The sequence below is a fragment of the Cornus florida genome, unplaced genomic scaffold (assembly GCF_030987335.1).
Source record: "Cornus florida cultivar Cherokee Brave unplaced genomic scaffold, ASM3098733v1 CherokeeBrave_3.0.0_Hap2_Chr01, whole genome shotgun sequence".
Lineage (NCBI taxonomy): Eukaryota > Viridiplantae > Streptophyta > Magnoliopsida > Cornales > Cornaceae > Cornus > Cornus florida.
Genome location: NW_026775571.1, coordinates 56,127,476 through 56,151,011, shown reverse-complemented (window position 1 = coordinate 56,151,011; position 23,536 = coordinate 56,127,476). Strand labels below are relative to the sequence as shown.

The 23,536-nt window shown below is 38.5% G+C and overlaps 1 protein-coding gene across 1 annotated transcript; it reads right to left on the bottom strand.

Annotated features, from left to right (window-relative positions):
• Positions 1 to 13,372: 13,372 nt before the first annotated feature.
• Positions 13,373 to 14,035, bottom strand: LOC132272659 (uncharacterized). The gene is made up of 2 exons (XM_059773763.1): positions 13,832 to 14,035; positions 13,373 to 13,720 (listed from the first exon to the last, which is right to left on the bottom strand). Exons 1-2 carry the CDS (start codon positions 14,033 to 14,035, stop codon positions 13,373 to 13,375), a joined length of 552 nt encoding a protein of 183 aa, XP_059629746.1.
• Between the last annotated feature and the right edge of the window lie 9,501 nt (positions 14,036 to 23,536).

The window sequence follows — 23,536 nt, the reverse complement described above, 5'->3', positions numbered from 1 at the left end:
TACAACTTAGGTTGCTTGGTGAGGAGCAAATGAACTCCCATCTCCTATTTATAGGCCTTTGGCCTTACAAGAACATTTTAGATGTGTACAAATGTGTAGCCTAGATTTAGTGTCTAGAATCCTCCAAAGAAATATCTACACAATTCTAGAACTATGTACAATGTACAAGACAAGTCTAGAGAATTCTATACAACTCTAAACAAGTCTAGAAAAGACTTGACAACTCCACACTAATCTAGAGAATTCCAGAAAGTTCCATACTTGTGTAGAGAAATCTAGAAAGCTCCGGTCCATGCAGGCTCCATGTCATCGTCTACCGGGCGTCTGCGTGGTGTAGCCTCTTAGTTGCGTGGTTTGACATTCTCCCCCACCTAAGCTCGCGAAGCCCTCGTCGCGTCTTCTTGCTTGAACCGCTGGATATGCTCTGTGAACTGCCAAAGTGTATCCTCATGTTCCTAGCTCACCTCGCTATCTGGCAGGTTCTTCCATTCACTAAATACTCTGTATACTTGGGCACACCTCACCTGTTCATCACACGATCCGCAAGGATGCAATCAACTTCCTTATCAAAGGATGTGACAACAGCCGTGGGTGCCCTCCACAATATGCCCCGAGTAAGGTCTTCCGTGTCTTCATGATAAGGCTTAAGCATGCTGACATGGAAAACTGGATGTATCTTCAACTTGGATGGAAGCTCCACCATGTAGGAGACCTTGCCCACTCGCTTGACAATGGAGAACGGGCCCTCGTACCTTCTTATTAGCCCCTTATGCACGCTCCGAAAGGACTTAAACTGTTGGGGTAGTAGCTTAACCATCACCTGATCTCCCACTATGTACTCCACCCGCATTCGCTTGGTGTCGGCCCACTTCTTCATCTTCTTTGCCGCCTTGTTAAGGTACATCCTAGCCAAGTCGGACAGCTTATGCCACCTCTTGGCAAATTTGTAGGCCGCCAGACTCGTACCATCGCAAGTCGAAGCAATGGCGTTAGGTGTCATAGGCTACCGTCCGGTAACAACCTCAAATGGACTGTGATTGGTAGCCTCACTCAGCTACAAGTTGTAAGAAAACTGTGCCACCCAAAGGAGTTTGGCCCAATCTTGCTGGTTGGCACTCACATAGTGCCTCAAATAAAGCTCTAGGAGAGCGTTGATGTGCTCTGTCTGCCCATCTGATTGGGGGTGGAAACTCGTAGATAAGTTGAGATCCGTCCCCATCTTCTTGAAGAGCCCCGTCCAAAATCTACCCGTGAAGTGCGGGTCACTGTCACTGACAATGTTTTGCGGAACTCCCTAAAGCTTAACCACATGGTCAACAAATAATTCTGCTACCCTCTTTGCCGTGTAATCTGCTGGTGCGGGTATGAAGGTGGCATACTTGTTAAACCGATCTACCACCACTATAATGCTCCCGTAACCTTCTGACTTGGGCAAACAAGTGATGAAATCCATAGAGATGCTCTCCCATGGTCTCTCTAGAATAGGCAGTGGCTCTAGTAGGCCTGCAGGATGCTGTTGCTCAATCTTGTCTTGTTGGCACACAAGACAAGTCCTCACATATGTTTCCACATCATCACGCATCTGAGGCCAATAGTAAGAATCCTCTAGGAGTGCTAGTGTGCGACGCATACCTGGGTGACCAACCCATTTGGTGTCATGGCACTCCCGTATTAACTCCTTTCGCAAGTTGCCCCACCTGGGCACAAATAGTCGGTCCCCTGTAGTGAGAAGTAAATCATCCCTTAGCCAAAAGCGCCGAGTCTTCCCTTCCTTAGCTAGCTGAATAAGGCTTTTGGCTAAAGGGTCATACTGCAACCCCTATTTGATCCGCTCCATAAGAGAGTGCTGGGGCCGACTAATAGTTGTAAGCTCGGCCTTGCGACTAAGCGCATCAGCCACAACATTGGCCTTGCTCGACTTGTATTCAAAATAATAGGTGAACTCCGCTAGGAAGTCCTGCCATCGAGCTGCCTTAAGGTTGAGCTTCTTCTATGTCTGGAAGTAGCTGGTGGCAACATTATCCGTCTTGATCACAAATTATGCCCCGAGCAAGTAGTGCCTCTAAGTACATAGGCAATGGATGATCGCTGTTATCTCTTTCTCCTGCACCGTATAGCGCCGCTCGGTGTCATTAAGCTTGCGGCTCTCATAAGCTATGGGGTGTTCTTCTTGCATCAACACGCCCCCAATAGCAAAGTCTGAGGCATCCGTGTGCACCTCATATGGCTTGGAATGGTCGGGCAAGCTAAGTATCGGCTCCTTTGTGACTGCCCTCTTCAAGTCATCAAATGCCCCCTGGCATGACTCTGTCCAACTCCAAGCACGGGCCTTCTTGAGAAGGTCTATCAATGGGGCTGCTCTTGCGGAGTAACCCTTGATGAAGCGGCGGTAGTAATTGACAAGCCTAAGAAATTAGCGTAGTTCTATCACTTTAGTGGGCGGCTCCCACTCTTAAATGACCCTCACCTTTGCCTCATCCATCATTAGCTTGCCATCCCGTATCTTATGCCCTAGGAACAACACCTCCTCTTGGGCAAAGGAGCATTTCTCTGTCTTCACATATAGGTCGTTCTCCCGTAAGACTTGGAAGACCGCCCTCAAGTGCTGCACGTGCTCCTTTAGAGTGGTGCTATACACAACAATATCATCTAAGTACACCACCACAAAGCAATCCAAGTAGGGATGGAAAGAGCTTGTTCATCAAAGTACAAAAAGTAGTAGGTGCATTGGTGAGGCCAAATGGCAAAACAAGAAACTCATAAGAGCCATACCTTGTCACACATGTAGTCTTAGGCTCATCCCCGTCCGTTATCCGCACCTGGTAGTACCCCGAGCGCAAGTCTAGCTTAGTGAAGTAGCGTGCTCCACCAAGCTGATCAAAAAGATTAGCAATGAGAGGAATGGGATACTTGTTTTTGATAGTCACTTTGTTGAGCTCCCGGTAGTCGATGCACATGTGCAAGGACCCGTCCTTCTTCCTCTGGAACAGCACCGGTGCGCCATATGGGGCCTTCGAGGGTCGAATATAGCCTGCATCTAACAGCTCCTTGAGTTGCCTCCGCAACTCCTCCAACTCTGGGGGTGCCATCCGGTAGGGCACCAAAGCAGGGGGTTTAGAACCCGGTTCCAGCTCAATCTTATGATCTACCTCTCTCTTAGGTGGAAGCTTCTTGGGCAACTCCTTAGGCATCATGTCCGTGTACTCGTCTAGCACGGCTCGTATCTCCTTAGGCACCTCTTCTTGTGGGGAAGGGACTAGCTCATCATCGGGCGTCTCCATCAACGTAGTAAGATAGCTAGTCTCCTTCTTCCTGAAGCCCTTCTTGAACTACATAGTTGACAAGGCTTGGGCTTCCAACTTGGCGCCTCGCTCTACTGGCACCATGGGTGCTATGTTGCCTTCCATAATACACATAGTGTTAGCAAAATGAATGGGGAAAGCTCTCACCTTGTCTAAGAACTCTAACCCAAGGACTAGTTTGAAGTCGTCCATGGGTACCACCGATAGATCTATGCGGCCACCCCACTCACCAATGCATGCTTGGACGTAGTGTGCCATGCCATGTATAGCCTTTGCCGTTGAGTTAACTGCCTTCATGGAGCCCCCTTCTTTGCTATACTTAAGGCCCAATCTCTTGGCCTCATTAAGGCTCACAAAGTTGTGGGATGCACCACCCATGTCCACCAAAGCACGTGTGGGTGTCCCATTGATGCTCGCCTCCACGAACATTAGCCTTTTAGCTGCCGCCTTAGGGACTTCAGTTTTAGCCTTGATGGCATTAAGGATTTGTAGTGAACCCATCTGCACCTCTTCCTGTTGTTGCTCTTCATATCGGCTCGTCATGGCATTGAGGGTCTTCCGCTTTAGGCAATCTCTTACCCAATGTGGTCCATCACATATGAAGTAAGAACCCTTAGGCTTGGGTGCTCCTTCTTTGTTCTCCCTTCCCTCTTTGCCACCGTGGCCACCACCTGGCTTACGGGACCAATCCTTGTAGGGTGCAGCGCCCTTGTCTCCCTCGCCTTTGCTGGCATACCACCTCTTGTCCTTGTCTTTGTCATTTGGCTTGGTCGAGGGTTCCTTTTTGGAGCTGAAATCAATAAAGGACTCCACCTCTGCAATAGTTGTGGCAAGGTCTTGCACGTTACGCCGCCTTAACTCCGTCTTAGCCCATAACTGCAAACCATCCGTGAAGAAAAAAAGATAGTCCTTGTCAGATAGATCCGAGATCTCAAGAGTAAAGTTAGTGAATTCTTTCACATAGTCCCGAATCGACCCAACCTGTTTTAGCCTTCGGAGTCTGCCCCTGGCTTCATCCTCGGCATTCTCAGGATAGAAATGCTTCTTAATTTCCTTAGTGAAATCAGCCCAAGTATCAATTGAGACCGTACCTTTGCCCATGTCACCATACTTTTTCCTCCACCATAGCATGGCATGGTCGGTGAGGTAGAGGGTCGCCGTGCGTATCTTGATGGTCTCATCGGTCATGCCCGTAGTCTCAAAGTATTGCTCCATGCTGAAGAGGAAGTTCTCCAACTCCCTTGTTACCTGGTTCCCACCACAGCACTTAGGCTTAGGAATATCAACCAGGGGTGCTACTAACCCCGTAGTAGCTATGCCAGACACCACCGCCCATTTGCACAATGTCCAGTCCGCTCGCATTTCCTCCATTTTCTTGCAGAAAGTGCCAAACTCCTGATCAACATAGCCACGTAAAGTGGCAAACTGGCCAAACATAAGTTCTCGAAGTGCTTGGAGCTCCTGCCGAAAGTTACCACTTAGGGCATTGAGTGACCCTTTGATATCATTTTGGACCTCAACGTCCTCCGACTCCAGCCAATCCATGCGCTGGTGAGTATCCTCAAGTTACTCCAACACGTTGGCTATGTGATGAGCACTGAAAAGTGCGTATTTAAACCCCTTAAGCTTAGACATTCTAATACCTTTATCTATCTTACTTTACCATTTTAGATTGATTTCGTATTATTTTCATTTTCAGGCACTTATCTCGAAAATAAGCTAACTTAGCCAAATAAGAGCTTAATTGAAGCAATTCTGGGATTAAACAAAGAAAGGAGCAAAGTGGAGAAAGAAGGAAGCAAATGAAGCCAAAGGTGGCAAGCAGCAAGGTTCGATCGATCCAAGTTCAATGTTTAATCGATCGAACAATGATCGATCTCAGCACTTCAAGATAGATCCAAGCCTTGACCCAAAAGCATAAAGTTCCAAAAGTTCGATTAATCCAACACCATCCTTCGATCGATCGAACACTTTTGTCCTTATTCAAATGATTGATCCTATCCACAGCTATACCACCCACTGACCACTTTTGTCCTTTTCCCATAAATATCTCGGATTTGTCTTTTTCCAAAAAACTCAGCCAGTTGGATCGATCCAGCCTAAGTTCGATCGATCTGACTTACTTTCGATCGATCCAAGTTCAAGGTTCGATCGATCGAACTTCCTCTAGTGCGAAAAAGTTAAAATTCCATCTCATTGAAAGTTGTCCTTTATCCAATCATTAGGGAATATTGTATGCACGACCCCAGCTCATTTTGGGTGTCATTTTGACCTACCTATATAAGGATAAGGATTGCTTTTACAAAAGGGGAAGAACCACTTTTATTTTCATATTATCTCTTGGAGAGGAAGAGGAGGCTAGAGACACCATTGGAGTTCTTCATCAACAAGGAGGAGATTTCAATAATGGAATTAACCCTTGAGGGTTGGAGCATCATCACCATGAGTGGCTAGACATCCTCTTGGGGCTAGAGTTAGTCCCAAGCATGCTTTCTATATCTTAATCTTGTGTATTATTGAGGGATTAGTGTTATAATTGATGTTTTGACACTTTGATATATATAGATCTTGTTTATTCGATGATTTATGTAGTTTAATGCTTCTAATTGATCATTTCATTCTATCCATATGTCTATGTATGCTAGAATTGATGTTCATGTGCTTGTCTCTAGATTTTGTGTTATTGATACATGTCTATGTGTATTGATGCTATAGATTTGGAGATTATCAAAACATAGTGCTTAAAGGAATGCTTTTGTGATTCTCTTGATGGTTTATGCTTATCTCTTGATGGATTGTGCCTATTCCTTAGTTTATTTTCATTCTAGTAGTGTAGATGTAGTGTAATTGTAGTGTAGTGTTAAATGGGAGAACAATCTATGCTTGTTATTTGATGATCCAAGCTTTTGAATGCAATTAGCATATGTCTCTATCCTTGTGTTGTATTTCGATTGTGAGCTTAATGAAAGGATTAATGACTTGTTTTGATTTATTGTGCCTTTCACATGTTGTTTAGACAATATATGCTTCATTGCTTAGATATATTGTGCCTTTCACATGATGTTTAGACAATACATGCTTAACTAGTCAACCTTGCTTGTTGAATTAACCAAATACACACACACCAATATTGCAACACACCATTTGCCCTCATTAATCACTTGTCAATGATATAGAAATGCATTGCTTAGTGGTGATCTCTAAACCCCAAGATCTCTCTCTCTCTCTCTCTCTCTCTTACTCACTCTTAATTGCACTCTTTTGCTATTACTTAGTTTAATTTTGTTGCTCTTTAATCAACCAACCAACCAATTGTTTGATCATTCGACCTACTAGCCCTCATTGTGATTCCACGACATTACTCGATCCTTATAATCCCTTGGGACGATCCCTACTCACTCTTGCTACGCTAGTAGTAGCAGTGGTAGTGGTTTTTATAAATTTAAACTTGACCAAAAAGGCTTTTCTTGAACCGTACATTCACCACATCAAATTTGGCGTGTAGGAACGGCCTCGTCGTCACTATGGACCCCTCTGTGTTTGCCATACGTGCCTCTAAGCCTGCCATGGTGTCCTTCGACCTAGCCCTTGTCATCACTCCGACTGGATATGGGAGATTTGTTTCCCTTCCATATAGATCCTCCTATTGGTTGTTAGTCACGTCTGATTGCTCTGCCATAGCTTCCTCTACACAAGGTGTAACGCCTCACGACCTTAGCTCTGATACCAACTGTCACAGACTTGGACCTTTCAAGCTCACGTGCGGCCTTAGACACTTTCAAGCCCCCTTAAAGCGCTAAGTCAGCCTACCCGGGTGTGCTAGCTTAGTGAAAACTAAGGCTAGACAAGTGCTTTGCTTACTTCGGTGTGTAGGAAGAGAATAGGCAAGTGAGCAAGAGAGTTTGGGAATGTATGAACACTTGTATTACTTGAGAGGAGATTATAACTTAGGTTGCTTGGTGAGGAGCAAATGAACTCCCACCTCCTATTTATAGGCCTTTGGTCTTACAAGAACATTCTAGATGTGTACAAATGTGTGGCCTAGATTTAGTGTCTAGAATCCTCCAAAGAAATATCTACACAATTCTAGAACTATGTACAATGTACAAGACAAGTCTAGAGAATTCTATACAGTTCTAGACAAGTTTAGAAAAGGCTTGACAACTCCACACTAATCTAGAGAATTCTGGAAAGTTCCATACTTGTGTAGAGAGGTCTAGAAAGCTCCGGTCCATGCAGGCTCCATGTCATCGTCTGCTGAGCGTCTGCATGGCGCTTGCGTGGCGTAGCCTCTTAGTTGTGGGGCGTGACAATAGACTCACTTATTGTCTCTTATATGTATAAAAATTCCTAACCACATCTTACTAGAATTGCATATAATCACGTTAACAAGAAATTAATTTTGTATCATTTTATAACCAATGTACTTGTATATCCGTGATTTATGGCCTTCATCTCCAAATAAATATATATTATCTTTTAATTTATAATTAGATGCTTGGTACATTATGGCAAGCTAGGGATTTTAATTATGAAATGCAATTTAAAATAATTAGATTAGATTTGTATTCAACTCGCACCTTTTACAACTCAGACGCTTTGGATAGGTTGAGTCTGAAAAGTTATCAAGATTTAACATAAAATGTATTAAACATTTAAGGATAGAGTAAAGAAAACCCCTCTTGACTTGTAGCATTTTTTAATAAATCCCCTATTTATTTTTTTACCAAAGAATCCCCCTCGACTTGTAACATTTTTTCAATAAATCGCATTGTCTAATTTTTTACCAAAGAACCCCCTTCAACTATTTAAAGGGGGGTAAAAGAGTTCATTTTTGGACCAAAATGCCCTTTTATTTATATCTTAATTCTCCCGAATTTCAAAAATACATATCTCATAAACCATACATTTAAAAATTATAAATAATATGTGCATGGAAAGCTTATGAAATAAGGATTCAAGAAATATAAGATGTGTACAACAAACCTTCATAGGGAGAAATAAACAATCTAAATATCTACTCCAATAATCGTATTTTATTTTAATACTTGAGATCTTTGCAAGAAAATTTTTAGAATTATTTATTTACATATGGAGCTGAATATTTAAAAATTTTAGCCCTAACAGAAATTGATTTAATGAGATATCATATTTTGCGTCAAAGCTAGTATTTTCATTCTTTTATAGACTCGCCATTTAAAAAAATATAAAAATGAATATTCATCTCTATTGGGCTAATTTTTTATGTGTTATGCTCCATATTAAAATGAATGAATTTGAAAATTTTCTTACAAATAACAAGAGTATTTTATAAAAAAAAATATAAAATAAGATTGTTGCAGTAAATTTTTAGATTGTCTATTTCTCTCTTGTTATGAAGTTTTGTTAAATAAATCTTATATTTCTAGAATCATTGTTTTATAAGCTTTCCGTGCATATATTATTTGCAATATTTGGATGTACGGTTTGAGATATATGAATTTTTAAAGTTCGAAAAAATTAAAATTTAAATAAAAGAGTATTTTGGTTTAAATATCAACTCTTTTACCCTCCTTATATAGTTGAGGGGGTTATTTGGTAAAAAATTAGATAAAGGAAATTTATTGGAAAGGGCTACAAGTCGAGGGGGGTTCTTTGGTAAAAAATTAGACGAGTGGGGTTTACTGGAAAATGGTACAAGTCGAGGGGGGTTTTCTGTACTTTGCCAAACTTTTTAATCCAAACGCAACTTAAAGGAATCTTCATCTTGAGTTTTTAACTCGAGCTGACATAAAATGTATTAAGCCTTTAACCCAAACGCAACTCAAACCACCGTCATCTTAAACTTTTGGGTTAGTTTCATTAACACCCGTTGAGGTATTGGTTAATGCCGCTCAACGGTTGGTCAACATTTTTTTGGCCAATAACACCGGAGGTTTTAAAATCTTCATCCAGACCCGTCCAGACTATAAAAAGACCTAAATGCCCTTTGATTAGTCAACAATTACTTTTTAATCATAAAATGACCCGAATGCTCTTTCTAACTAATTTTAATTGACCAAATTGACCCATTATTTGGACAATTGCATTAATCTACCCCTCTATCTTCACCGATTCGTCCTATCACCCATCATCAGTATAAAACAAGTCTTAGTGGTGGCTATTCGATTGTATATGTGTGTGTATGTGTGCGCGCGCGCACGCGTGTGTGTATCAACGACAACCTTGTCTGCCTTACCTTCCACTGCTACGAATTCTCTACCAAATCCATCCTCACAGATTATGATACAAAGAGCGAGACACATGTCTGTATATGTATGTGAATTTGGTTTTAATTTAAGGTTCCTTATGATTCGATTATGTTCGTTATAAGTTGAGATGATAGTGGTAGAAGTGGAGGGAGGGGGTATATATATGTATGTGGGGTTTCAAATTGGTGGTATACGAATTGGGTTCGATTTGGGGTTTTGCGTTGTGGGTAGTGGTAGCGAACTTGATCTTGGCCTTCGTAAGGTGGCAGAGTACTAGATGCTCAACGGTGGTGATGCTAATGGTAGTATCGCCGCAACCTGTTTTTAGTTCTTAATTGCTAGCTACGTACGGCTTTTTAAGCGGTGGTTGAGGTGGCAATGGTGGGTAGTGGTTGTGGGGTGGATGTTACAGTGGTGAGTGGAGAGAGAAAGAAAGAAAGGGGCGGACGGTGGTGGGGTAAATGATGGCGGTTGGTGGTAGTAAGAACAGGTTGGCAATGATGGGTGATGGTTGTTAGGTGGATGTTACTATTGTAAGTGGAGAGAGAAAGGGGCCACCGATGGTGGAGGTGGCAATTGTGGTTGGTGGTGGCGACACCCCTCTCTAAAGTGTTGAGCTCTCTTTTTCTCTCATCATCTTCCCTAGTGTTTGAGGGGGAAAAAAAATTCTTTTCTGGTTGTCAGTTATGTTCACATTGCTGGTGTTATGTGAATAAAATTGAATTAAAAATTTAGGGGGTATTTATGACATTTCAAATGAGAAGGGGGTGTCAATGTCCAAAAAAATGTTGAGCAGCCCCTGAGTGGCATTGCCGCATTGACCAATACCGCATGGGATGTCAGTGCAATTAACCCTAAACTTTTCTACTCAAACCAACATAAAATCTATTTAGACCTTTAACCAGAACATAACTCAGTCTTCATATTGAACTTTTCAATTCAACCCAACATAAAATATGTTAAAACTTTTTAAGCCGAACACAACTCAAACATCCTTCAAACCCAAACACAACTCAAACATCCTTGATCTTGAGCTTTTCAACTCGAGCTTAACATACACTCAAAATTTTGAGCTTGGGTCATGTTTGGGTTGGAAAAATCTACCTGAAATTTGTGTTTGTGGAAGTTTTAATAGGATAAGGTTTCATTGATTGTAGGGACAGAGGCAGGATGTAAGGTAAGTGAGGGCAAAAATGAATTTTGTGGGGGCAATAGTGCATTTTTCTATTAATTTTAGTAGGGGCAATGTAATATTTCATGTGTATATTACTGAAAATGATTAAATTACAAGGGTAAAATATTAATAAAAAAAAAAAAAAATTCAGTGGGGGCAATTGTCCCTACACCCTTGAACGTGTATCCGTCCCTGATTGGTTGTCCAATCTTTATAAAGAAAATTTTAGAAGTTTTTTTTATCATAGAATATAGAAAACGAAAAATAAAAATAAAAATAAAAACAAAAATTATAGGGTTTGTTTGTCAACTATTTTTTTTATCATTATTACTAGCATTATTTTTTTACACCACAAATGAGCAAACCTCGTTAGTTGTTACCCTCTCTCCTTACCCACCCCCACTGCTATGCAAACCATGAGAACCTGCTGACAAAAGATCTCATCTTAATCCCATTTGTTCAATGACACTGAAACAATTGCCACAATCTTGGATGCTATAGAATCTGCTAAATATATTTTAAAATTCATGGGCTGGACTCGGGTTGGGCTGGGCTAGCCCGCCCAAGTTGCACCCCTAGATGCTATATAATCTGCTAAATATATTTTTTTAAATACACACAATTATCTACAAAGCAAAGCAGCATCAACATAGATTAACCACATTTTTAAATACACACAATTATCTACCAAGATAAATCGAGTTTGGGCAAGAGTCATACCGACCAGTGTGTCTTAATTATTTTTTTTTTTTTTTTTTTTTTAAATAAAACCCCATATAATTGTAAGTACTCAATCACAATAACTATTCCACAAGTTATCAAATATCTTAGGAGAAACAATTTCAAGTAGCACACGTAGATCCAAGAGTCTTTTAAGAGAAAATTAATGCTAATTAGACTTCATTTTATGCTTAATTGATATCACCATTCTGTTCCATAAAAATAGAGTACCATAATAGAACCTTAATTAATAGCTGATTTGCTCAAAAAATTTGTTTTAACCAAAGTTGAGGTGATTAGTAAAACGACACTACCCAAAAAAAAAAAAAAAAAAAGGCTCTAAATTTTTTAGATCCACGTTATTCATGAGTCTAAATAGTTCCCATGAATTTTTACATTGTACAAAGAATTTGCCACATGTAGATGAATATACCGCAAGAAAGAAGAGAAAACAAACTTGACAGGATTTCAAGAATCAACAATAGATAAGATTTTTTTTTTTTTTTTTGAATGGGTAAGCTTTGTATAAAATAGGAAAAAATTTCTACAGCAGTCCAAAAAGTCCATGAAAATGGACGGGACACCAAGGCAACACACAAGTACAAAATAAAAATAGGTAAGATTGATGCATTTGGTTTTCTACACTGCTGGAATGCCTTCACATGGGAGATGCAACTATAAATTATTACTCAGAAAATAATTTCTAATTATGTGGGTTCCACAACTCCACTACCATTTGAATAAGTGTACCGAAAGCAAATAAGGTCTAGCACTTGAGAATACCATTAAAAAAAAAAACAAATCATAACAAAGATATTATTAACTCAAATAACATGACATAAAACTCTTTAAATTACTATCATGTTAGATATCTAGAAAATAGTCTTTTCGCCAATTAGAGGTGTTAATCCTACTATACAGTGGCACATGGTTTACAAATAGGGGTTAAACAAGTGGCCAATTCATGAACAACCTAGACTGAACTACTTAAAAGATCTATCCATATTAAGCAGCAAGTACACTTGCATAATTTAATCAACTTTTTCGACCTCATTAAGTAAGCAAGCCAAACTCGAAGAAACCTTGCTTGACTCATACAAATGATCATGAGTAGACTCGTTAAGACCATTGAATATAAATTCGTTTATTGAGTTCATATTAAAGATATTATTAACTCAAATAACATGACATAAAACTCTTTAAATTACTATCATGTCAGAGGTCCAGCGGATAGTCTTTTCGTCAATTAGAGGTGCTAATCCTACTATGCAGTGGCACATTGTTCATAAGTAGGGGTCAAACAACTGATCAATTCATGATCAGTTTATACTGAACTACAAAAAAAGATCTATCCATGTTAGGCAGCAAGTACACCTGTATAATTTAATCAACGTTTTCGATGTCATTAAGTAAGCAAGCCAAACTTGAAGATACTTTGCTTGAGTCATACAAATGATCATGGGTAGACTCGTTAAGACCGGTGAATATAGCTGGTTTACTGAGTTCACTATGCCACACCTACTCTTTCTACAGTTCTCCACCTTCTCTGCCTTCTTCATTTTGATTTTCCTCCCTGATCACAGCCCTGATAAAACATTCCACACAAAAAGATATATGGATTAATAATAAAATCAAGCATCTTGCCTCCTCTTTCTTTTCTTCTTAGATATGATTTGGAATTTTATTTTATTTTATTTTTTTTTTAAGTATAAGCAAAAGATTCCAAATGTTTTGGGATAAAAGAGTGAGCTGAGTTTGCTCTTCTTTTACGGAATTTCTTAGCTCCATTCCCTAGCTCCATTACTGCCTTCTCCGTGCAAAAAGGTGAATCTGCACAAGTAACGGTATTACCAAATTTTGCTCTAAATAAAACCAGACTCTCAGTATAATCATTTGCATAAAATGTAGATCCACGAATAAGATGCATTTTTTGTTCCGTATAGGGATCATAAGCTACCAGATACCCAGTATATAATCGTAACAGAACTTTGCCTTGTGAAGCCAACAACGCTACCGAATCCTACACTCATATCAATATTGAATACTTTGGTCCAAGAATCTGATATTCCATACTCCTTCATCACCCATACGCAACAAGTATATTTGCTCCAAAGATCTTGAATCAGAGAGAGTGATTCTTGAAACTTAGCCACAACAACATTTTGCCGAGAAAAGCTAACAGGGACCATGATCTCGCCAAATCTCTGATCACCCATGTGGAATGACACGATCAAGCAGTAGAAATCTTTCCTTCTCCCATCATAAGCAAGCCAATGTGCAGACTTATTCAGATTCTATGAAGTCCAAAACGATTTTACGGAGTCTAAAACGATTCCAATTCTACGGAGTCCAAAATGATTCTGCGTAGAATCCCGATTTTAACAACCAAGTTTGTAGAGATACACAATCCTGATAACTTTGTAGTCATCATTCAGGGCATCGAAGCCGATCCCAATGCTATGCTTAAAAAGACCGTGTGATTGAAACTTAACCCGTAATGGCGGAAGGGCAATTGCCTTCCGAATGGATGGATTCCATAGATAAAGTACCTCCCGGTAACCGTGTAAATCATCGAGAAGGCACAAGAGCCCATTGCAGCTACCGATCATCCTTAAGTAAGGGTAGTTGTGTCTCTTCAGTGAAGCTCAAGCTCTGCATAATCACAGAATATTTCGTTTTCCCAATGAAGTAGTGAGTAATTCACTTGATTGGCATCATCAGCAGAGAGGCTTCGAATTAGAAGAAGGTGGCTGTTGTTGTTGTTGTTCGCATTGAGGTATGGCAGGATACAACAATAAAATAAAGTTAATTAATATTATTTTTATATATATATAAATACTAGTAATAATTTTTGATCAATTTTTGAAAATTTTTATAATCTAAATGCAATCAATAATAAGGCATAAAACAAGCAACTCTAAGTCATCACGTAATAATATATATATATATATATTTTTTTTTATACCAATTATATTATGTTATTATTGTTGAAAAAGTTGAATTTTAATGTTCAAACTTGTTAAAAATGTGTTATGAAGTATGAAGTATCGGATATGCAATCGAAATACCTTAGTATCTGTTGACCCTAAAATTGGCCGACTGAAGCCGATCTTAAATTGATTTAATGTGGGCGTGCCAGAACCACTCGTGTGGTTCGATTGTAAATAGTCAACGTTAGTTCCTTTGAGAAGGTTGACTTTCAGACGATGCAAAAAAAAAGGGAACAATAAAATTCCTCTTTTGAGTTCAAACAATGCCTTAGTTAAAAGGACTTTCCAGTGAACAATTTATAGTAACGTATCAAGAGAATAGAAAGGGGAGGAAAATAGATATAGCAAGAAGAGAGAGAGAAAAAGAGATAGAAGGAAAGAGGGAGAGCGAGAATAAGAAGATAGGGATAGAGAGAAATAAGAAATAGCAAGGATGCTCTTCTAAAAAAGGCTTGAGAAAGCAAAACACAATAAATAAAATGATTCTGAGGGCGCTGGACCTCTTTCACAGCATGCCTCCTTCTTTATTTATAGATAGCATACAAAACAAATTCCTAAGTTCAAGTATTCTATTTGTAATAAAACTCTAATCATAACAACAATTCAAATTAAATTAAACTACAGATAGCCTAACTGAAAAATAAAACAAACTCTATCTATCTTTTACTTCAAAATAAATCTTTGCACATAATTTAGATCCACGTGGAATTGTCAACACTTCTCCAGTCCAAATCCCAATCATGTAATCAGCCCAATATTCCATGTACCCACCCTAATCTTTTCTCACAATTCACGCCCTTATCCTGTTGCATGTAGTTTTGCTCCATAGTTCATGTCTATGTGCCATATTGATGAATTTCTTTCCAATCAAATTGCTAACCCAACCCATCTTCGGCCCAATCATAAATCCATAAACCAAATATCCTCTATGGCCCACGTATTAAAATGGGTCTACAACCCAAATGCCAAAATGGGTGTCAACAATGCATCATAATGTTGTTCACACCATATACTCTTCATTCGTATCAAGAATGAAATTCCTAAAAAATGCTGATCATGCTAACCCATCTTATCAACCATTAATTAGGCTATAATAATCTTTTCATTTCCCAACTAAAACACGGCTCTTCCTTCATTTAATTAAAGCTTTATACCTCTAACATAACTTTTCTCCCAAAAACGCTTCTTTTTCCTCCCAAAAACTCTCTGTAACTTAGTCTTCTTCCTCAAATCAACCCCTTTTCCTTTCATCATGTCTTCAAAAACGCAAAAACAACATGCTGGTCTTGTTTTGGAAACTCCCATGCCAGAATCTACTTCGCATACACAACTGACCAAAAAAGCAATCAAAACCCTAGTGCCTTCTGAAATTAATACTTCAATTCTTATTGATTTGCCCAATAACGCTAAAGGCCTTGGCCCAGCGTTCCTCAACCTATCCCCTCCATCGTTGTCTTCGTTTTATCCCCAAGGAGAGGAACATCTTCCTTTTTCTAAGCCGATTTACCAAACTGCAGAAGGCGAACGACCATCTTTATCGATCAGGAATTGGTACCCTCCCATGCTTCAATGGAGTGAGTGGGTGGACCATGTCTCTGCAACAAAAGGTGAATTGTGGAAACGCATGGGCATATTTGACCTTATCCAACTGAGCAAGATCCCTCTAACCTTAGATAGATCTTTATTTTTCGCATCTTTGCATTTCTGGTCTCCCACGACCAACTCACTACACTTGCATTGTGGGATGATGTCTCCCACCCTTCGTGATGTATGCTTTTTAACTGGCTTCAAACCTGGAGGGGATGATATTAATTACCTCCTCCAAGACCTTGAGACGACATTTAATTTCCCTAAGCAAGAAGGATCAAAACCATACGTTCAATGCCCATTCTTGAAAGAAATGCTTGGTAATTTCGGGTCTGAAGTAAATGAACAAGAACACAATTTGCCATCACAAGCTGAACTGGGGTAGAATTCTACAACCCATCACAATTTGCCAGGCAATTTGGGTTAACTTAAATGATTCCCGTGCCCCCTCATTTCTCATAAAATAAGAACTACCACAAGAGAGTAAACTTTTAGAGACCGATCAAATCAGAGAAGTAACCAATAAATTTCAACAATGCCTACAAAGTTTCCAATACAAAGAATTTGCAGCAGAACCTTACACTGACCCATCTTTTGAGAAATGGTAGTCGGCATATGTCAATTTTACCAAGACTCAAGATTCTACTCAATTAACTCACCATCTCATTGGATCATACAAATTTATATCTATGTTCTTTCAAGGAGGAGAAACCATCATACCTGTTGTTCTTGCCACAGCTCCTACACCAGAGGATAAACCCATTAAATCCACCAGTCATGCTCCACCTACAACTCCAGCAAGTAGAACTAGATCACACTTTCGGCAAAGTAAGTTGTGATCTTTATTTCATCTCATCAATAATATTATCTATACTTCAATGTAGACTTGTTATTGTTTAACACTGCAGGTGCTCCCCCCTCTGCAGGGGAAGGAACGAACCCAACTTTGTCAGAATTAACCCCACCTGATCTCTACACTCCTCTTCAAAACATACCTCCTGTAGCTGTTACTCAGGTAGCACTTATGATCAACTTCAACCATTCTTTTATGCATACCATTTTTTCTGCTAATTCTTTTATTCCAGAAGAAAGTGAGAAAGAAAACTGTGGAAAAGAAGCCTGCTAAAAAATTAAGGGCCAAAAGACACTTCGTCATGATTGACGATGATGACGATAAGGATGAGGATGATGTTGTGTCCAAGAAAAAGAAATCTACCACTAAACTCCCATGGTAAAATTCTTTGATGCTTGATTACATTCTTGTTTAATCATTATGACTAAATCAACATAAATTTTAGGACACTCCACCTTCTTCAGAGCAAAGTCAAGTCGAGACTTTACTGTGGACACCATTGAAAAGAAAAAGGTTGAGTTTTCAGTGGAGCAAGAACAAAAACCTTCAGGAAAGATCTTTCCATCTTTCTCTCAACATTTAGCTTTAGCTCCAATGAAAGAGCAGATTGGAGACTCTAAGGAAGTAAGTATCTAAAATGAACATAATATTTATTTATTTATAATAATTGAAACTGATTCAAGATATTGCAGGTGCAGAAAGACCCTTCTTCTCTTATTGTGCTTACAAGATCTAACCCGAGTTCACTATTCACCACTTTGGATTCTCTATTTGATTCCGTGTTTGACTTCGTGGATTATGAACCCACTGCAACCCCAACTGAGAGCATCATTGAAATCCCACTGGAAGTAGTTAAGGCTATGCAGATACTACTCCAAATGTTTCAACAGGATCTGTCCTTAATCCCCTCCTTGAAGGAAGAACTTACCGAGACCCTTTCCTTCTTGAGTAGCTATCCAGGATTTCCTTTGAAAGACCAATCCTTTTTCAAGAATGTTCAACTTCAAGTTCCATCCATGCTTGTTATTTATACTGAGTCAACTCAAACCATTAACCAGTATACTGCTTAAATCCAAGAAAAAGAGTTGTTTTCCTAGGCTTTAAAGAATGGAAGAGAATTGCATCTGTCCTTGAAGAAAGAAGTTGCTGAACTAGATGCTAGAAAGAAAAAGCTTCAGGCACAACTAACTCAGCTTCAACAGGATAGATCCCAACTCAGCCAGTATGGTAGCAGAACTGAAGAAACAAGCAGAAGTTGCTGCTCCTAAATTTAAAGTACTACAAGCCCAGTTACCAAAGTTGGAGCAGTCCAAACAGCAAGCAGAAATCAAACTTACCAACACTAAGGCCTTATAGGCAGATATAAAGGCCAAGTTTGAAAATTTTCATATGAACTTTACTCACCTTTGAACAATTTTATCTTTTCTCTAATGGTCTGTAATATGGTTTTAAACAATTTGCCTTTATGGAACATGCTGTGATGTTTTAAACAGTCCTGCTATAATGGTATTTTAATTTTATTGCTGCAAAGTACTCTTATCTTTACATAACTTGCATAAAACAAAAGGTAAATATAATCCAAACTATTCTGACTTATTGAAAAATTTCTTTTCTTCCATAAGTTCAAAAATAGTTGGTTTATATTTTTTAAGATACCTTCCATTTATTGGCCTTTCATGCACACTACCATCTAAATCCTTCAACTTATATGCACCTCCATACAACACTTGGTGAACTACATATGGTCCTTTCTAAGTAGGTGACCACTTTCCATAAACTCTGTTTATCTTTCCCGGTGGAAGAATCATTTGCCAAACCATATCTCCCTCTGCAAATGATTTGAACTTTACCCGTTTGTTGTAAACCTTTATTACCTTTGTTTTATGGACCATAAGGTGGTCTAAAGCAAGTTTTTGGACTTCATCCAAATCTTCCAACTCGGCAAGCATAACTTTGTTGTAATTGGCAGGTATAAGATTGTGTTGTAAAGCTACTTTTGCCGATTTCACATTTAACTCCATCGGCAACACAACATCATGACCAAATGTTAACCGATATGGAGTTGTTCCTATACTTGTCCTTTTTGAGTTTCTATAAGCCAATAAGGCTTCTGAAAGGGCCTCATGCCAACGCCTCAGCTTGTCTTTTATCATTTTTCCAATAATTTCAATCACAACTTTATTTAAAGCTTCTGCTTGGCCATTCCTTTGAGCATAATAGGGTGTTGAGGTTACCATTTTCACTTGCATATCAATGCCGAGTTGTAATATTTCATTTGCTCAAAACACAGATCCATTATCGGCAATAATTGTTTCTGGTAAGCCAAATCGGTGAAAGATATGTCGCTCCAAAAACTGTATAATGGTATCATGAGTTACCAATACGTATTCCTCGGTTTCTACCCATTTGATAAAGTAATCAGTAGCTAAAATAGTCCAATGATGGCCTTTTGATAAAGGAGGATTAATCTTGCCGATTAGATCCATGGCCCAACCTCTGAAAGGCCATGGTTTAACTAGTAATTGCATCTCTATTGCTGGAACCTACTGCATTGGGTCGTACTTCTGACAATATGTACAACCCTTTGCATAGGTCATACAATCTTTTCTCATTCCAGGCCAATAATATCTATATCGGCGTATCAACTATCTCATTTTGATGCCGGCTTAGTGAGCTCCACATATTCCTTCATGCACCTCTGCCATAACCTTTAAACCTTCGAACTTGCTAATACATTGAAATAATAAACCATTGTCAGCCGATCTCCTATAAAGATCTCCATCCATAAGTACATAATCAACTACTTCCTTTTTATTCTCCGATCAGCTCCCGGAGTTGGATGTTGTAAGAACAAAATGTAAAGGAATCGCCAATCATCATCATCTAATTCAGCAACATCAATAGCGAAGACTTCCTCCATAATTTGATTCCTTATCTCAACCGATGGAAGAGATCGGCGTGTAATTTTAACTATCCTTTCATTTATACCACTCGGTACTCTTATTCCTGAGGCAGTTTGTGTTAAATCATTAGCTATTTTATTCATGGCCCTTGGTCTATATTCCAAAGTCACATTATGAAATTGGTTGACCAATTGGGTTGCCAATGAATAGAATGGTCTTAATTGCCAATTCAAACATCTAAAGTCTTCTGAGATTTGATTAATCACTAAACTTGAATCTCCCACAATGTGAACATCTTTGACTGCCATTTCTAGCAGAATTTCCAAACCGATAACTAGTGCTTTATACTCGCCTTAATTATTTAAGCACCTGAAATCCAAAAAGAAAGAAAACAGAATTTGGTTCCCTGTTGGGGATACTATTACTATACCAGCTCCCGAGCCTTCATTGGTACTTGACCCATCGAATATTAAAGTCCAAGGAATTATAAATATGGATGCCGACTCAAGCTCACCAAACACTTGTGACTCAATGTCAGACGAATGATGATCGGCAAGAAAATCTGCCAATGCCCTTCCCTTAATTGCCTTTTGTAGAACATATACAAAGTTAAACTCCATTAATGCTAGAGCCCACTTGTCAATCTGGCCTGTGATTAATGGCCTTGATAGTATATACTTTATAAGATCTGTTTGACAAATAATATAAACCAAAACAGGCAACATATATACTCTTAATTTCATTGCTGCAAAGTACAAAGCCAAACATAATTTTTCAATCGGCGTATATCTACACTCGACTGGAGTTAAAACTCGGCTGAGATAATATACTACTTGTTCACTTCCTACTTTATTTTCTTGTGCTAGTATAGCTCCAATGGATTCTTCAGTAGCCGATAAGTATAACTTCATCGGCCATTTCTTCCTTAGAGGCATCATAACAGGTGTAACGACCAGGTCATTTGCCTTCCTTTCATTTTTCCTGAAATTTTAAGAATGAATTTTTTTCGTTTAATTTTCTTTTCTGAGCTCTGTTTCGTGTCGCTTAGTGTCATCTTGAGTGCTCAGAATTGATTTCTGAGACTCTTTCATGTGAATTGACAACTTCCTTTGAGAATCGAGTCATTTTCGCATTTTCACTTTTCGGACACTATGCGCCTTTCGTCCTTTTCCCTGTTTCGTCTTTTTCCCTATTCTGTCTTTTCTCCATTTGTCATATTGTTGGCACAACCTCACTTCTCATGCTCGGAGTTGGTTTTTGACTTCACGTGCCTTCATCTTGAGTGGTTTTCTCGAAATACGTATCTTTACTTTTGCAAGAAAGTACTCTGGTTGCTCCCGGTGTTCATAGGGGCATGGATGCACAATTTTTTGGAATTATTTTCTTTTCTTGGGGTGTTTTTCATAAATATCTTTTGAAGATATTTTATTTCAGGGGCATCTAAGAAAATATCTTTTGGAAGATATTTTCATTCTGGGGCAGTTTCGCAGTTAACCCTTTTTGTAGGGGCCATTGTGCAATTAACGAAAGTTATTGCAAAATACCTCGTCTGGAGCCTGGATCCTCGTACAGGATTCATTTTTACATTTCATCGAGTCGTGGACTCTTAAAATTCCATTCTGGTCGTTTTTCTCCAGTTTCAGAGTTTTTGGACCCGGTTGCCGCCGAACTTGTTCGGGGCATAACTTTCTGCTCGGGACTCAGTTTTTGACACCATTTCTTTCGTTATTCATATTTTATTATTTTAAATCTTTTTTGTTCACAGAATTTTGCCGTTTGAGGGCGTTTGCTCAAAATCCACTTTTCCGGACCCGGCGGGGCCCTTTCGAGGCACTTTTTGAGATTTCTATAAATAGGTTGCCCTAATTTTTAAAATCAGATTTTTAGACCTTCTTCCTCCTCTTGGTTGGCAGCCATGGGAGCCCAAGGGGCTGCCTTCACTCTTTCTTCTCCTCCACTTGATTTCCTTGGTAGAAATCCTTCGGCCTTAGCATTTATTGCTTCCCTTGACGTGCTCTACCTTTTGCCCTTATTAGAATCCATTTTCGACGATTTTTTGAGTTCGGGTTTGGATTCAAGTTGAGATTTTCATGGGACTTTTTGCGGATTCTTGTTCACAGTGTTGTCCCCGACAAAACCTCTCGGTATCGTCGAATTCGGAGCACTTTTATTTTGGTGGGCCTTTGGGATTTTCATCTCAAATTAAGGTAGGAGATGTTCTAGGTTTAAATTCTTGTTATATAGCATGCTTGTGATGCTTATACTACTTGTTTGCATGATTAAATATAAAATCTAGAGATTTTATTATTTATTTTTCTTGTACGGGATCTAATTTTTCCGATTGCTCATGATTTGGTTTAAACATGTAACATGATTTTATATTGCCCCTTGATATGTTCATTGTCATGTATTAAAATTGGAACATTTGAATAAGTATTAAAGATTTTTTTTAATATTTATCTTAGGTGAAAGATTAATTCACATGGCCTTAACTAGCTTGAAATTAATATATATTAACATATTATATTAGGCCTTAGCATGCTTTTCAACATAGTTGAATTTGAAAGTAATTGGAGGTGTTTTGAAAATTAGTAATTATTAATTAATTTGATTAATTAATTTGCCCGGAGTGCACTATTCACTCCATTTGAATTCCGATTTGATATTCTTGATCTACATGCCATATAGCTTCACATATATTTGATTTAGAATATTCGGTGAGGTTTTGAAACCTTTCATTTAATTAATTTCCTTGGTTAAGATTTAATCCTCATGGTGATATATAACTTGGAATTAAATTATGGCATGCTAGAAAATTAAGTTTTGGTGTGGTTGTTCACATATACTAAATTGGGATTAATTGCATGAGAATTGCAACCTTTATTTTATATTTCACTTTAGTGAAAGTTTAATTTACATAGGTGTAACATGCATGAAATAAACTTGTAATGTGATATTACATTAGTCCTTGGCATGTTCTCTAAGATATGTTAAATTGAGAGCATTTGGTTAAGTTTGAAAATTTAGAGATTTTAATTAAAAGAATTAATTAAAATCTATTTTGTGGTCCCATTAGCTTAATTAAGATTTTAACTTGATATTTGTATTGGCCATGACTTGTTTACTAGTATATATTAATTGTGGACCATTTGAAGTTGCTTTAGAACCTTGGTAATTAAATTAGCATGATTTAATTAGAGTTCTACTTTGTTATTCCAATAACCTAATTGAGTTTTAGAACAGATATAGGTGATGACCATGCCATATTCTTTAATATGTATTAATTTGAGGTTATTTGGAATTGAATTAGAATCAAGGGAATTTAATTATTTTTATTTAATTAAATTCTATCGAATTGAGCCATGGATTTAATTGTGTTTGAAAGTCGTTTCTATATCAAAATCCTGGACATGGACTTGTTGTATATTCATTTGGTTATGTTTTGAGCATTGGATAACATAGTTGCTATGTTTATACTCATGAGAATATGTTTTCCTTATTGACTATATTGTTGCCTTGGGTAATGATTTGCACATTTCGTATTTAACATCATTTATGCATAGCGTGTAACGAATTGCACACTGAAGATTCGACATTCATCACATCATATTAGTTGTGAACTTAGAGCATGTATTGTATAGGTTTCCAAATTTGGTTGTGCTTGGTAGATAGTTGATTATCTTGCATATTCCTGTTGATATATGCGTTGTTGCACAATTTGTTGATTTTGGAAACTTAGAGATGTCGTTGTTTGGCTATGGCTAGGACGTGGTTTTA

What these genes read in the sequence shown, in the direction of transcription:
- LOC132272659 (XM_059773763.1), bottom strand. Translation starts at nt 14,035, where the DNA reads ATGATCGGTAGCTGCAATGGGCTCTTGTGCCTTCTCGATGATTTACAC. An exon ending in ACTACAAAGTTATCAGGATT is followed by an intron (nt 13,721 to 13,831) that starts GTGTATCTCTAC and finishes TGGACTTCATAG; the next exon opens with AATCTGAATAAGTCTGCACA.